The sequence below is a fragment of the Barbatula barbatula genome (genome assembly GCF_947034865.1).
Source record: "Barbatula barbatula genome assembly, chromosome: 4".
Classification (NCBI taxonomy): domain Eukaryota; kingdom Metazoa; phylum Chordata; class Actinopteri; order Cypriniformes; family Nemacheilidae; genus Barbatula; species Barbatula barbatula.
The window spans coordinates 3,412,454-3,427,764 of NC_136768.1; the positions used below are offsets into that span (position 1 = coordinate 3,412,454).

At 42.3% G+C, this 15,311-nt stretch overlaps 1 protein-coding gene across 2 annotated transcripts in view; it reads left to right on the top strand.

Annotated features, from left to right (window-relative positions):
• Positions 1-14,649, top strand: part of wnt5b (wingless-type MMTV integration site family, member 5b) — a 58,477-nt gene extending 43,828 nt beyond the window's left edge. The window contains exons 2-5 of one of the 2 annotated variants that reach the window (XM_079453946.1): positions 6,182-6,312; positions 6,902-7,149; positions 8,805-9,097; positions 12,804-14,649. In XM_079453946.1, coding sequence (XP_079310072.1) covers positions 6,221-6,312; positions 6,902-7,149; positions 8,805-9,097; positions 12,804-13,262 — 1,092 coding nt within the window. In that variant the 5' untranslated portion in view covers positions 6,182-6,220 and the 3' untranslated portion in view covers positions 13,263-14,649. Of the gene's footprint in view, positions 1-5,791; positions 6,313-6,901; positions 7,150-8,804; positions 9,098-12,803 lie in introns of those variants that run through there. The other variant, XM_079453947.1, reaches the window with a different exon arrangement.
• The last annotated feature ends 662 nt before the right edge of the window (positions 14,650-15,311 follow it).

A 15,311-nucleotide genomic window follows, 5' to 3' on the forward strand; every position in this document is an offset into this window, starting at 1 on the left:
ACACAGCAACAGAGTACGGTTGTCAGTCCTGTTTGCTATGCTACATCCGGTTCCTTTCACATACAGTTCAACTACGAGTGTTTATTTTTCAGAGGTTTACGAGTGAGTTTAGTCTATATATGTTTTGTGAATGTGACCAATGTGTCATTTCTTTGCCATTGTATAGCTGCTGTCTATGATGTGAGATAAAACCTACCTGCAGTGTTTCCGAAAGCCGTTCGCTCTGTGGTCCCTGGATTGCGAGGAGGAGAAACAGTAGAGGCTTTCCAGGGCAGCTAAGGAGGACTGATGGGCAGCCAGCGGCCTGTCAGCTTGCCAGGACTGGAGTGGGCACTGTGCCCAGGCTGGCGACGGCCTCCATCATGCCCGAGGAGGGATCGAGCCCCTCTGTCTTCTACTGAGATAAGAGTGAGAGAGATACAAAGAGGAAGAGCAGTAAGATACTTTGGTGAGGCTGACCTGTACCCTCAGCGAAGATGCAATGCGTGCAGATTCATGCAGGCTCAGCAAACAGTGCCATGAATAAAGCTTTTTCATCGACGAGCTGTTTACCCTTTGGTCAAAGCCTTTTTACCCAATGAGACTGACTGTAGTCTAAATGTAGCTGCTGGAGAATCTCAGGGTTAAAGGGATAGTTCGCCCTAAAATGAGTATTCTGTCATCAACCGAACAAAGGGGGTACCTATTCACTTCTATTGTATGAACACAAAACCAATGGAAGTTAATGGGTATAGCTGTTGTTTAGTAACCAAGACTGTTCAAAATATCTTCTTTTGTTTTCTGCAGAAAATAGAAAGCCATACAGGTGTAAATTGATAAGAGAGTGAGCCGAAGATGCCAGAATGTTCATCCCTAAACGGCACAGTTTGAAACGAGAGCTGTGATCGCATTCGCAAGGAAGTGGTCAACAATTCGTGGGACACACGTGTCACTTCTTTTCGAGAAGCAATAACCAAACTCAGTGCCCGGTTCTCGGACAACACCACAAATCAATAACACGTGCCACGTCCCCCACCACACTGGAATAAACAGCTCCAGACCCCGTCCCGCGTCAATGAGGAGCGGCTGTCAATAAATCCCCTCTTTACTTTCTCTCCCACCCCCACATCAGAAGCCCATGCGCTCCAGCCACAGGCCCCTGACTGCTGCGTTCATCTATTTATTAAAGAATAAAGTAGCTCGAACAGCCCCTGTGCTTTTATAGCAGGCTCCCTGCTGGTTCTCCACACTACACCAAGTCCTATCAGACTTCTTACTGGGAACAAATTGATGGAGGGGAAGGCGGAGTGAAAAAGAGGGAGAGGGGGCTACGTGCGTCACATGAGAGAGAGAGTGACTGATGTGCGGCCAGTTTGGCCTGTGTCTGGTTTCCTGAGCCGTCAGTGTAGAATGCCATATGGGCTCAGAGGGGAGACAGAGAGAGCGAGCGAGCGAGCGAGAGACATGCGTTCACTTTTGCAATGAGAGCCGTGCACATGAGTCATCCTCTTCGAGCTTGAGAGAGGAATACAGGGAGAAATATGGCATTTAATGCCATAAATGCTGATGCTGCGTGCTGTTTACCATCATGGGCTGCATTTACACCATTTAACATGGTATGGTTATACAGAGCTTAGTTGGAGAAAAAATTTCTTAAACACACATTTATGAAAAATAAATGCTGAATGCGACTGTAAAATTACAAAATATGTCAAAAACAGGAGAAGGTTTTGGAATATTTGGAGATGGTGTTCGTGACGCAAGCTATAGGCCTACTCCATTAAAACGATTTAGCATTTTGCTAATTTTTTAATTGCAAAAATGCTTACTCATTCAGCGTTTTTGACCTCGTATTACTTCAAAGAATTCATGTAACGTTTGTATTAAATGTAATAATATTGCATTGAAGTACTAGGCCTACTTTTATGGTTTTATTTAGCATCTTTACACAGAATTTGGAGCTGTTACAGTCACCTAAGAGCAGCCTTAAAGTGATAGTTCACCTAAAAAAAACTAAATCTGTCTAAATCTGTATATGACTTTCTTCTGTGAAACTCAACGTGTCAGTGGATTTAAACCCATTCAATGGGGGGTGGGCTATGTTTTTTTGGTTATCAACATTCTTAAAAACAAACTTATTTTGTGTCCTACAGAAGTCATACAGGTTTGGCATGAGGGTGAATAAATGATGAAGTAAGTTTTATTTTTGGGAGAACTTTGCCTTTAAGTCGGTTATGTAAAGATGTCTGTAAAGTATGGAAGACAATGGAACAGACACAGGTACAAAGCCACGATAGAGTCATTACATAGGATTATAGGTATAGAAGAAGACAGAAGGTGTGTTTGAGAGAGAGAGAGCGAGAGAGACAAGGTGAATGAATAACAAGACAAGAGACAAAAGGAATGGGCGCGTAAACATCTGAGCAGCAGGTGTAGGACAGACCGAAATACAAAATGGCAGAAGAGGGAGAGAGATGGAAAACAAGCTTTCAGAGAAAGGGGAAGAAGGGAATTATGTGTGAAGGGCAACATAAAAAAGACAGATGATGAAACCGACTAGTAGAGAAAGAAGGAATAATTATGGGTACATAGTAGGAATTTCAAGAGTACATAGTAGGAATGTCTTTGAGTGAAAGAAAGCAACATGAGGTGGGATTGACGGCGAGAGAGACGAGCGGTGAGAGGCATTGTGTATTTCACTTTGTGTTTGTGTAAAGCCCACATGTCTTTGATTTGGGAGTCTGCCTGCTATCTGGGTTAGTCGCAGACAGCGTTACGGAGAGACGCTGCAGTTTTAATGATATACAGCAGGCTGCTCTCAGACACCTCGGCACACAGATCTGTCAGGTCTGCCTCACCATTGATCTCCCAGCGGCTGCCGCAAAGCACCCTGGGAAACACAGCTGGACTGTTTAACCCCACCCCCAGCACGTGTAGAGTTCCTCTCGGCCGACCCCTCCCCTTCATTTCCACCGCTTCAAACCACATGGCCATGTTTCTGTGTGTGTCAAGGGGGTGGGGGTGCATTTACAGTATGCGTGACTCAATGAGAAACCAGAGAGTTTTACAGACTTGCGAACACTTTGGTTATTATAAGTGCTGCGAATTAACAGCAAGAAACCTGCTTCACATATGACTGTTTGAAGACCCGAGGACAGTTTCCATCTACCTGCTTGGTTAGTCAGATTGTGAAGGGGAGGAACATCGTGTGTAGTGCATGAGTCATCGGTGTGTTTGGTCTGTTTTTCCAGAAGCGAGAGGCTGTACTTTTTAAATGTAAATTTAGTAAGCTTTTATGAGTGCACCAACATGTAGATGGTTTCAAAGCGAATAGACATTGTGATTTTGACACATGGTTTTGTTGATTTCTGCTTGTAAAGGGGTGAGAGAGAGAGGCATTGGGTCTTGTTTTGATAAGTGGCTGTTTTAATGCCAGTTGGGATCTTTGGTATGGGTGGCATCTTGTCTTTCTCTGGCGCCCCTGAGCTCTTTGTGCACAGTCGTGTAACAGCAGAGTTCAGCGAGCCTGTCTTCGTCTTACCTCTGTTTCAGGTTTCTATCAGAAAACTGTTCACATAAGCACTCCAAGTCAGGTTATCAGATCAGAATTAACAGTTGCTCAGTTCATCAAATGCATACTGTGAATAAAGTCACTTAAGATAAAATCGTCTGCCAAATGCATCAACGTAAATGCTGGACAGAGGGATTTCAGGTGAACCACAAAAGACCTTACAGGATCTTAAATAAAATACATAATTACATTTTAGTCAGTGGAATTCATGCTTTTATACAGATTTCACCTTCGAATCATTCAGTGCATTTACTTGATAAGCAAAAGTGTTTTTATCAGTCGTTTGCTACAGAGGCATTGCGCCTTGTTGCTCTACGATTGCACACACCCCGTGAGAAAATGTATTTGCCAGTTTATTCATCCTTGGTCATTGCTTGCTTGAGTGCGCCACCGTGTGGTATGATAGAGTAACGCATTAGTGCACACATTCGTTTAGAAATTGACTCTTACATAAACTTTATGCATATTATTTTTAAAAACTATTGTTTAGCTTGCATATTACACTTGTGTACACTGTGCATACAGTATATCCATTTCTGTTTTAATTGTGCCCATGTTGCGTTATTAATATTGTTATTTTTTGGCAGTTAGTTACTAAAAGGATTCGTTTTCAAAATGGGTTAAACATGCTTTTCTTCTGTGCTATAAATTCATATTCTCGTTTATTTTTCACCACTGACATTTGTCGAATCGGTACACAAGGGGGCGCATTACCCGTTCACTAATAATGAAGGTGAACTATTAATACTAATAAACTATATCCATGCAGCTCCATAGAAAGAGAATACAAAGTGATCAAATGTATAGCCTGAATGCACTGTAAATTCCTTTGGATAAAGGCATCAGCCAAATGCGTAAATGGAAATGGGTTACGTTTAAACATATTAATTTGAAAGATGAAGGTTTACTTGCATTGTGAGTTTATAGTGATCTTGAAAATGAATCCTAGTCTTAGCACCATGCAACCATATTAGGTAATATTGCTCAATGCATTTACTAATAATTAAACTTTTATTGGGTTTAGACTCATTCCTTTAGGTTCGCATTTCAGTGTAAATCTGTACAATTTCACAACTCAATTCTATGTTTAAAAAGCAACAGAAAGCAGAATAATTATCAACACAGCACAGTACTGTAAAGTAAAATAAATAATAGTGTTTATTGCTCACTGTGCGTCAGGGAGACGAGTCCAGGTTTGCGATGGAAGGCGTAAAGGTGATGGCTGGGCGTGTGGATTAGAAGAGATGAAAGGCTCTGAAGAGGCCGCTTTATCATGCACAGACTGCTCGGAAATTGAGTGGCGTCTCTCACACCAATTCTGACATGTCTGTAGGACGGCACTCAAAAGAAAGGTGTAGGGAAATTGAGGTGGGGGTGATGCTGGAACAAGGCGCTCTATAACTCTGGCAGTGACCGAAGTTGTAAAACACTCATTGTATTTGCATTCCTTGCACCGCACTTCTGAATGATGGGGTGTAATGTAGCTGTTTATGTCTGCAATATTGGTTATCAGCTGTAAATTCTTCTATAAAATGGGTTTGCTGATAAATCATTCCCCACGTTATAGCATGGCTTAGTCTCGCTTGCCTACAATTGTGAGCGGATATCTGGTGCCCAAGTTAGTTTAATGCAATCGTGTCTTTTATGTGAACAGTGATTTACGGGGTAGCAGGAGTTGAACAGTCAAAGATCAGATAAGTGGCTTTTATTTATAATGTCACTCGAGGAATTTTTGTTTTCCTCCGTTCGGATTGATTGCGGTAAACTATAGATCTACAGAGAAAGGAGATTATGCGCAAGAGAACTTTAATGGAAGAATGATATTTTCCAAGCCGTTAACCCTTTTATTCGCTCTTTCTCTATCCATCCAAGTGAACTTTTTGCCTTTCTGACTTTGTCTAGAACAGATTTTCGTAGCACCATAGATATCTCAAGTTCCTATTCATAAACGCATTGTGTTCTGATTTACCACGAATCCAAAATGCGCCTTTACGCACAAATGAAAGCACCCGTGTCCTCTTCGGGTTCTGACCATGAATTTCCCTTTAAGGCTCTCCTGCCAGTTCTCATCTGCTGCCCTCTTGTGTTGTTCTGCACACCATCGAAATGGCCTCCCCAAATTCCTTACCGAAAAGCGCACGGTGCTTCTGCTCCCCCTGCGCTCCTCCTCCTCTCCATTGTATCCTCGTAAAAGACGAAGGGGGTGCGGATAAGTGCTTGCAGGGAGGGTTAAGTTGTGCCATAGAAGCGAAGAGGTGTTAGTCCATACTGCGAAAACCGGCAGAGTGAGAAGTGGAGAGCTTTTGGGCTATTTTCATATTATATGCACTTATAGTCTTCCTTTTTTCTCTTAACTTTCAAACATGTGGCGCTTATATCCAATCTCACTCAGGCATCCACATTCGTTCCGTTTTATGAACTAATGTTTTCTTAACAGATGTCAGACTCCGCTAGTGCCTCCGGTCGTATAGGTGCTTTACGCACTGCTGGTATTTAAATCCGAGGAGCTGTGGCTACAGTAAAAGAACGGATTGAGAGTTCTGTGCTTCAGGAGTTACTTTTTAGTCAGGTTACATCTGAAGGAAGCAGCTCTTCTAAACGGATTACTGTCATTTCCTAATGTTTCCCCAGAGGAGGCTCTTCACGTTTCAATTTCTTGGACGTGGAAGAATGGATATAAGAATGAACCAAGGACACCTAATTCTGGCAGTGACCCTCATCGCCTGCAACCCACATCTGCTGGTGGTCGCCAACTCATGGTGGTAAGATTCCGTCAAAATTATAAATTTCAATATGAGTTAAAGTAAACTTTCATAATATTATTGAGTTAGGTGTCTTCGAGAGGAATCAAATCGTATATGACTGTTAGTTGAGAACAAATGTGGAGGCTTTGTCACAATATTTACATTGGGCAACAAATGGCCGAACTGTTTGTAAATAAGGGTTCCAATATTCAAGGCAGCACGACTTGAGACAACATTTTCTTTAAGTTACCTTTGTCGTATACGCTTTTAACTTTATCTTAGGTTTTCAACACTTTTCCTTAGACTCGATACAATCTGTTCCGCAACTCAAAGTTTCATAAAGGTAAGGTTTATTGTGACGAAGGAAAAAGTCTTCATTTCCATGTAAACAACTAAATCTTAAATGAATGTTTACAATCATGCCTATGAGTAGAATTGACTAAGGTCAGCATAAAAGTTTGCGAATTAATATTGTAGTTCGTGTAGTCTTTAGTTTGTGCAGCTTTTAATAATGATATCAGCTCTTAAAAATTATATAACCTTTGTTTATATCTAAACCCAACTTGTAGTTGGCTGATGGTCAGTGCTTTGGTCTCATTTTTTTCAGGTCATTAGCCATGAACCCCATCCAGAGACCGGAGATGTACATCATCGGAGCGCAGCCTCTGTGCAGCCAGCTGACGGGACTTTCGCCGGGTCAGCGGAAGCTGTGCCAGCTATATCAGGACCATATGGTTTATATCGGAGAGGGGGCGAAGACGGGCATCAAGGAGTGTCAGTACCAGTTCAGGCAAAGGCGATGGAACTGCAGCACGGTGGATAACACATCGGTATTCGGCCGCGTAATGCAGATAGGTGAGTCAGGTGAACACCGCCATGCGCAAAGCGCACACGTACGTGGATCAATCTGATTCCGTCACATTTTATCTAAGTAATTGGTGATTGCTGGCACTGTTTTACGGATTAAAAATATGATTGCAATGCAGTGTTTAACGCATTTAAAATAAAACAAAACTTGTAAATTGAAAGTGGAGCGAAAACAAAGTTTTTGTAGTTTTGTGTAATTAGGTGTTAAAATGACGCGCTTTTTCACTTCGCGGATTGATGCCATGTATTTTTGATTATTGATGACTTTAGATGTTTCAGATGAACGTTGCTATTTTCTGAACATACGTCCCGTTTGTTAGTTTATGCTTACACGCATGCGTAAAATCTTTAGAATGGCATCTTTTAAGAAAAGAAAATACCTGGTGGTCTAAATTTGGGTTAGGCAATTGTATACCTCTCAGATAATACATTTATTATTATTCGAAAGCAATGCTTACTGTGAGAGCATGCTCGTATGCGTAAAGAGAGCTCTTTTGCGTCAATTGAGTGTTAGTTCCGCTCATCAGTGAAATAAGGTGTAAGAGCGCGTCATGCCCCCACCCCAGATAGCACGGGACTTATTTGCAGTCAATCGCGAGGTTTATATTGAGGTGTTAGTCGGCCCATTGTCCAGCGTCGCTTTTGAAATGCAATGACACGATGACACGGAGTCGGGATATCCGGGACTCTATTTGAAGTCTGGGCACCAAAGGCCCATAAAAGTGACCCTCTAAATTCAATAGGCGCATTGGAGGAATGCAGGTACACACCCGTTTAAACGCGCCTTTTTGAAAGTTAGTTGAGGCGATTAGTACTGTTATTATTTTTTTTACTTTTTGTTTGTATATTCTATACAATCTACAATCTGTTCTGCAAGTTTGGGAAAGAAACTAATGCATAGGCCATATGGTCATGTGGTGACATTTCTGTGTTTTTTTATGCAAATATTTTTTACTAGCAGCATATTTAGTCAGAGGCAAGACGGCTGGTTCATTTAAGAGGAATTCTCAGGGCAAGCAGTCTAAAAACGTTTTGTTTGACAAATTTCCTCTGGTAATTACTGTGCTGTTGAGCATTGATAGAAAGCGCTTATCTCTAAATATGGTTGTACCAGAAGTTTTTTAACATGTTTCAACAGCTTTTAAATGTTAAACGCTATTAACTGTATTGCCTGTGTTGTTGAGGTATGTGAAATCTGCATTCCAGATGGCTTATTAGATGGGGAAAAAAAGCCAGGTAACACATGCAGAACAGATGCGAAAAAAGAGCACAAATTTTTATAAACCCAGCGCCTCTTTGGCAGGAAATCATTGCGGGTTATCATATGCCTCATATGAAGTGTACCAAAACTAGAAAAGAGTTTTTCCCTCGCTTTAATATATTTTTATTAAGATGTACGCTGTTTAACAGGAGAACAATGAATCGAGGCTGTCTATGTCCTCGCACACATTTCTGATAATCTTATCTCTTACCGTAGGGCTTACTGGAAAGATTGTTACCATCTGTGCGTTCCTTAAAATTTGTCTTTTACTCTGGGCCTTACTAAAAGCGACTAATCAATTCGGAATGAGGATTTTGGGTGACATTCGGACACCAGAAAAAAGGCTATAATTAAATTCATGTCGTCTTTGTGTCTTTTGCAGGGAGTAGAGAAACAGCATTCACGTATGCCATCAGTGCAGCGGGCGTAGTGAACGCTGTGAGTCGGGCTTGCCGTGAGGGTGAGCTCTCCACCTGTGGATGCAGCAGGGCGGCTCGTCCAAGAGACCTTCCGAGAGACTGGTTGTGGGGTGGCTGCGGCGACAACGTCAACTACGGTTACCGCTTCTCCCGGGAGTTCGTGGACGCCCGTGAGCGTGAGAAGAACCACCCACGTGGATCCCTGGACCAAGCACGAACGCTTATGAACCTACAGAACAATGAGGCTGGGAGAATGGTAAGGAATGGAGAACACACAGAAAGATGGTTTATCTAGTACCTAAATTTTTCACTGAATCTCGTGGTTTTGTTTCGTTTAAAAAGTCCACTGCGCTTCTTTATTTTTTGGTTAAGGTGCATTGGTCTATGGGTATGGAGGAAAACTTGGCGAGTGATATTGTGATGTTGAGAAACAAGAGCCCAGATATACACTGTAACGGATAAACACAGCTTTAGATGTTTGAGAGTGAATAAACCCCAGGCAGGTTTAGTGTCTCCTGCCGAGCACCACAAACACAACAACAAATACAGTTACATCATTCTCCCGTTCCTCTTAAACACATGTGTGTGTTTTGCTGCTAGAAATGTATCCAGAAGTTATCAAAATCTGAATTCTGTTTGGTTTATTTTTTGAACCCCAGTGATCAACGTTGAGTCATTTCGATTAACACTAAATGCATTCGTTATGTGAGAGTTCATTTAACTCAAGTGACCAAATGGCTCCTGTGCTCGGCTAGCGCCCTTGGGTGTCTGGCGGGGGTCACAAGGTCAAAGCTCCACCACCAAAGATCTGCTTTTTCCAAATGTTCCCCCTAATGTTTCTTATTCACAGATTTCACAATCTTTATAGTGCACACTCAACTCCGATCACCTTTTTATTAATTTAAAAGTTTAGTCCAGGCCAGAGCGAATTGTTTTTAATAAGGTGACGTGTGACCAATATGTTGAGTCAGGGACTCTCTGACACGGCGCGTTTTCTTTTTTGAATGGCTTCGTGCTGTTTTATAGAAGAGCTAAATAGATTATTGGAGCATATCCAAATATGTTTCTGTGTGGGGGGATCTGGCTCCAGCAAACTGTAGCCCCCCTGCCACGTTCAGGTGGGCATAAAACTCAAGCGGGCAGCTTATCGCCCTCTCGGAATGCGCTGCAGAATGTCACCACATCCTGCCAAAACACACCATCAAGCTGGAATGTGTTCCTCGTCCACTTACGAGTCCCGCGCTTTGTCATACCACACCCGATTCCATCTTCTTTCCCTTAGTTATTTGAGTGCTTTTAAAAAGAAACGGTCCAATAAAAAGTCCATTTGCTCGCTGACGTGGGCGCTTGCCGTGGCAGAGCACCGCCGCTCGTGTTTGTCTTAGGGAAGATGAGTGTATTAAAGGTGTTTACAGAAGAGAGGGCCCCTGCTCTGGAGTTATGGCACTTCTGAGTTCCCAGAATCGTCTCTTGGAGGTCCCAGAGGTGAGGAGGTCAAGGTCTGGATGCGTTCTGTAGGGGCACGCTGGGAGATTATCTCTCCCGACCACCCTCATTTCCCTCTTCGTACTTTTTTTAATTATCAATGTCTTAATGGAAAGATGCTTGTTTTTGTCTATTTCGTTTCGTCGCTGGCGGAGGTGGGTTGTCATAGAGTGGATGTGAAGGTGTTCCTTGACCCTGTTTCATCTGTTTCTCAGAGATACCCGCCCCCCCGACATTCCCTTTCACAGGGCCCTATTTGCAGGAGACTTTTCTTGCTTGGAATGGCTTTGGTGTTGGTGGGCTTTTGTAGAGGCATCATAAGCGTATCGGATGCCCCTCACTGTGGAGTCGAGGTTGTAAAGGTTTAGTGAAAGATGGTGCATGTGGTTCCGTTGCTGTGGGTCACAAAGGCGCATGAACCAAACTACCTCTACCTATATAAGGGTATTATTCGAAAATAATTGTTTTAATCTTTGAGATAAAAAGTTGGTCTTTTATATAGCTTCGTGTCATTCACTGCTAGATTATCTCGGCACAAGATTATTTGTTTACTTTGGATTCTCTGGATCCCCGTCCCACGTCTCTTATCTCTTCACCTCCAGGGACGGTTGTTTGCCGTCTTCGTGCTCCGCCCCGACTCCGCCCGGTAGCCGACCCTGACCCCGTTGGAGCGCGCTCCTTTATCCACAGCACCGCATGCGTGTCCTTACCACGCACCAATGAGTCTGTCTATCCATCACACCTTGGTCACTCGGCCCAGAAAGAGAAAAGGGAAGAAAGAGAGTGAAAAGGGAGGGGGGGAAAGAGAGCAAAGGAGACCGCTGAAAGAAGACGAATAAAAGAGAGAAACAGAGGCCTTTATACCAACGCAGTTTCAGTTGGACGCACATGTTGCATACAAATCCCCTAAACCCTTTTGTGGGAGATCATTAGAGACGGCAACCTCACACGCGAGATGGTAAATAACTGAGAGGCGTTTGCGTGATGTGAGCCTGTGGCGTGTGGGAAAGCGTGTTTACGTAAGTGTGTGTGTTGTTTCTGGATTGTAGACAGGTATGCAGGTAGGGCCGGTGATGATAGAGACTTGAAAGGTGTTGGAACTTCCCCTAATGTCTGTGTGCGAGCTGGTAAAAGGGAGGGAACTTTAACAGCTGCCACCGAAGGGGGGTTGAAGAATAGCGGGGCACATCCTCAAAGACGGCCGTTAAACGTTCTCACGTGAGGTGTTAAAGGGAGGAGTCTGCTGGGCCTTAAATGACAGAGAGGGAGAGAGAGAATGCCTTTAATGTTCTCTCGTTCAGGACACTAAACGGGTACAAAAGTACAGCAAACAAGACACATCACAAACCGAGACGGAAATACCCACAATGCCCACCCAGACATTAGAGAAGCGATTATTAGCCGGTTTAATGTGAAATGTATTAGATGTGCCCCAGTTTGTTTAAAGTAGTCTTTAAATGTTGAATGTAGTAAAACAAAACGACAAATGACAAAAGACAGGCTGGAACGGAAAGTAAAAACGTCCGTTAGTTCATTAAAACAATATGTTGAGTGTTTTTTTATTGATTCAGCTGGGGGGTGCAGTGAATTTAGTCAGCAGGAAGTCTGTTGTCAGTGTACGTGGGGCTCTCTGTGTGTTCTAAACAGAATGACTATTCATCCCATTGTTCTCCAAATGCTTTCACCGCAGTTCTGTTGTTTGTTAAGGGACCGTAAACTCAAATGCCTATGGGGACCCCACCAGGTTCAAAAAGATGTGGTGCACTGAATGCATTTGGCCTCTAGAGGGCGAAATTGTTTTAATGAAAGATTGTTTTGGACTACTATCAAAAGAGAGAACATATGTTTCACTAATGCAACTGCATTAAGATAGGTTTCCCATACATAGCTTTAATATTGAAACATACCTCAAAAGTTGTTTTTGTGTTTTTATCCCCGGTAAATTATTGTTGTTCCTGATTGTATTGGATTGTAAATTGTGTTTTATACGGTGTTACCTTTTTGGCCAGGTCACCCTTGTATAAAAGATTTCGGAATTCTTAATTAGTTTTTTCTAACTTAGGTAAAGGTTAAAGATACATAAAGGGAAAGGGAATGGGTATTCTAGATTTTGAAATTGGATAAAGTTTTGTCACATTTGCAGGCCATTTAATAGCTCGCCCTCCATTTCCTAAACTACACAGAACCCCACCCTCCAAAGACATCTAAGCAAATGTGCAAAATGATTTACAGGCTGATAGCTTATCTGATTGGCTAATAAAATGTGGGCCACTCCCAGATTGCTGTTTTGCCGTTAACAGAGCCTTGGGCCAACGCGGAAATTTCTAAGTACACCTATTTTATTGTCAGCCACCGGTGACAGCTAATATAAATAATATAATAATAATCATTGTTAACATTTCATTTGGTGCTTATTGCTTCGAGATAAAGTACTTTTACAACCATTCTTTATTTCTTAATTCTGTTTCTCCACTCAGGCAGTGTACAATCTGGCAAACGTCGCGTGCAAGTGTCACGGAGTGTCGGGTTCGTGCAGCCTCAAAACCTGTTGGCTCCAGCTGGCTGACTTCCGCCGCGTCGGCGAGTTCCTGAAGGAAAAGTACGACAGCGCCGCGGCCATGCGTATCAACCGACGAGGCAAGCTGGAACTGGTCAACAACCGATTCAACCCCCCAACGGCCGATGACCTAGCCTACATTGACCCTAGCCCCGACTACTGCTTGCGCAACGAGACCACCGGCTCCCTGGGCACCCAGGGCCGCCTCTGCAACAAGACCTCGGAGGGGATGGACGGCTGCGAGCTCATGTGCTGCGGCCGCGGCTACGACCAGTTCAAGACCTACAAGCACGAGCGCTGCCATTGCAAATTCCACTGGTGCTGCTACGTCAAATGCAAGCGTTGCACGTCGCTGGTCGACCAGTTCGTCTGCAAGTAGCACTCTGGGGATGGGATGCACGCCCTGGAGAGGCACTGAGCAATTAGTGGGAGACGAACAGGACCCTAAACGGACCCGTAGGGGGAACTTAGAGATAATTAAATGTAAAATTATATATTAAATAGCAACAAATTAAAGTATATAATTAAATGTACGTGTGCCATCGATAGTAATTTAATGACTCTTTCTGACTCAACACGCCCAAGTTGGATGTCATTGACGTAAAGTAGGCACCAGACCGTGTGTTTTGTTGTTAAGCTGTTGTCAAAAGTGCCTGGTCGACAAATTTTGTGTGCGATGTAAATTAAAGGGGGCGTAACCCTCTGCTTTATCTGAAAGAAAGAGCCTACAAACTCTTACAAGACTCATTTTTGAGCTTTCGTGAGGGATCAAGGAAAAGTAGAGATGCCGAAAGAGGACGGAGAACAACGGAAGAACCTTTTCTAGACCTGTTGTCCACACACGTGCTGATTCTCGACCACACCCCCATAAACACACTCCACCGATCCCATATCAGAGCTCTTAAGAACCTTGAGTTAGATGGTGACATCAGGGGGGAGAAATGCAGAGTGGACATTGTGTTCCTTGTTCATGTGTTGATCTTTAAGATATGACAAGGACCTCCTGTAACCCTTTGCACAAGCCACTCCCTCACGAAACCTGGAGAGGAGGGTGAAAGACCGAACCTGGAGCAAGTAGCTACTGGTTGTTTAAAAAATTCAGTAATTAGATTTTATACAAAGGATCCTCAATATTTGCCTGAACCCATAACGCATTTCAGGGGCTTTCATCTGTCATATCTTGGAATTACATATAAACTAGAGCTGAAAGAATATTGTGTTGTACTGTCACTGTTGTTGTTGGTTCGAACGGTGTGTCTCACAGTAATGAATGTGTGTCTGGCAACTCAGAATTGTAGAAAAAAAATCAAGGCTATGTGATAAGGACTGCAAAAAAAATATTACGGTAACCAAATACTAGTGGTTCAGATTATATTTTATTAATTGCTTCTCATTTTATACATCATATGTATTGTTCTGATTATTCTTTTTTGATAGAGAAGCTTTTTACTGGGGGTCTATATGCAAACAGAGGAAATATTATTGGCTACTTGATGGAAAGGGCAAACATAGCCAACTTCTCCCAATGTGCGGCCAAGGAACAAAACAATAGGATCTTTTGTGCATACCAGAGTGTTTCGGAGGAAAACTTCACTTGTAAATATGTCAGTCATGTATTCAAATAACACTTGCAAATATTTACAGTCTCTGCGACCTTACCTTGTCAGTCTACAGGTTTGCTGTCCTGTGATCATATGCTTGTTGTGTGTATTTTCCTTCATTCAAACCAGTAATATTAAAAATATTAATAGTGATTATCAATGGAGCTGCATTGATTCGTTGTCAATTATTTTTTTCTGACACATTAGTTCAAATAATGTTCTACTGATTCAGTCGGCCATTGTCACATATATTTTGTACACTACTTTTATTTTGAACTTCAAAGTATAGTGAACAGATGTAAATTTATTTTGGTTGTGGGGCTTGACCATATTAGAATATTTCTTAGTAGGTGAACACCATAAATGTTTAGTATCTTTTGGTTGTAAACAAAACGGTTATACAGTAGTCTCTCCTCTTCATCAAGATATGGTTATAAATGTATAGTTTAACTTGGATTGGGCACATTTATAGATTCAAGGCAAGATCAATTGCATGTCAATCCATGTCAAAATACTAGGCATGTAACAATATAAAAATCTCCCTGTACAGTGATACCTCGGTATAAAGTCTGCGGCACGGTATTTGTTGCGGTATTTAAAGTGATTGGACCTATGTTGGACCTTGACAAAGGTAATTTGTTTACATTCTCTATCTTAGGCCCCGAAATACCCTTTTCATTAATAATAATAACCATTATAATGCTTATCACATTATTTACTGTATGTATATTTTGTTGTAAAAGGGGATGAAGCTATGATTTATATATACTTTATATTTAAGCAATAAATAAAATGACCCATTGGTTAAGCATGTAAAATGTTTACTA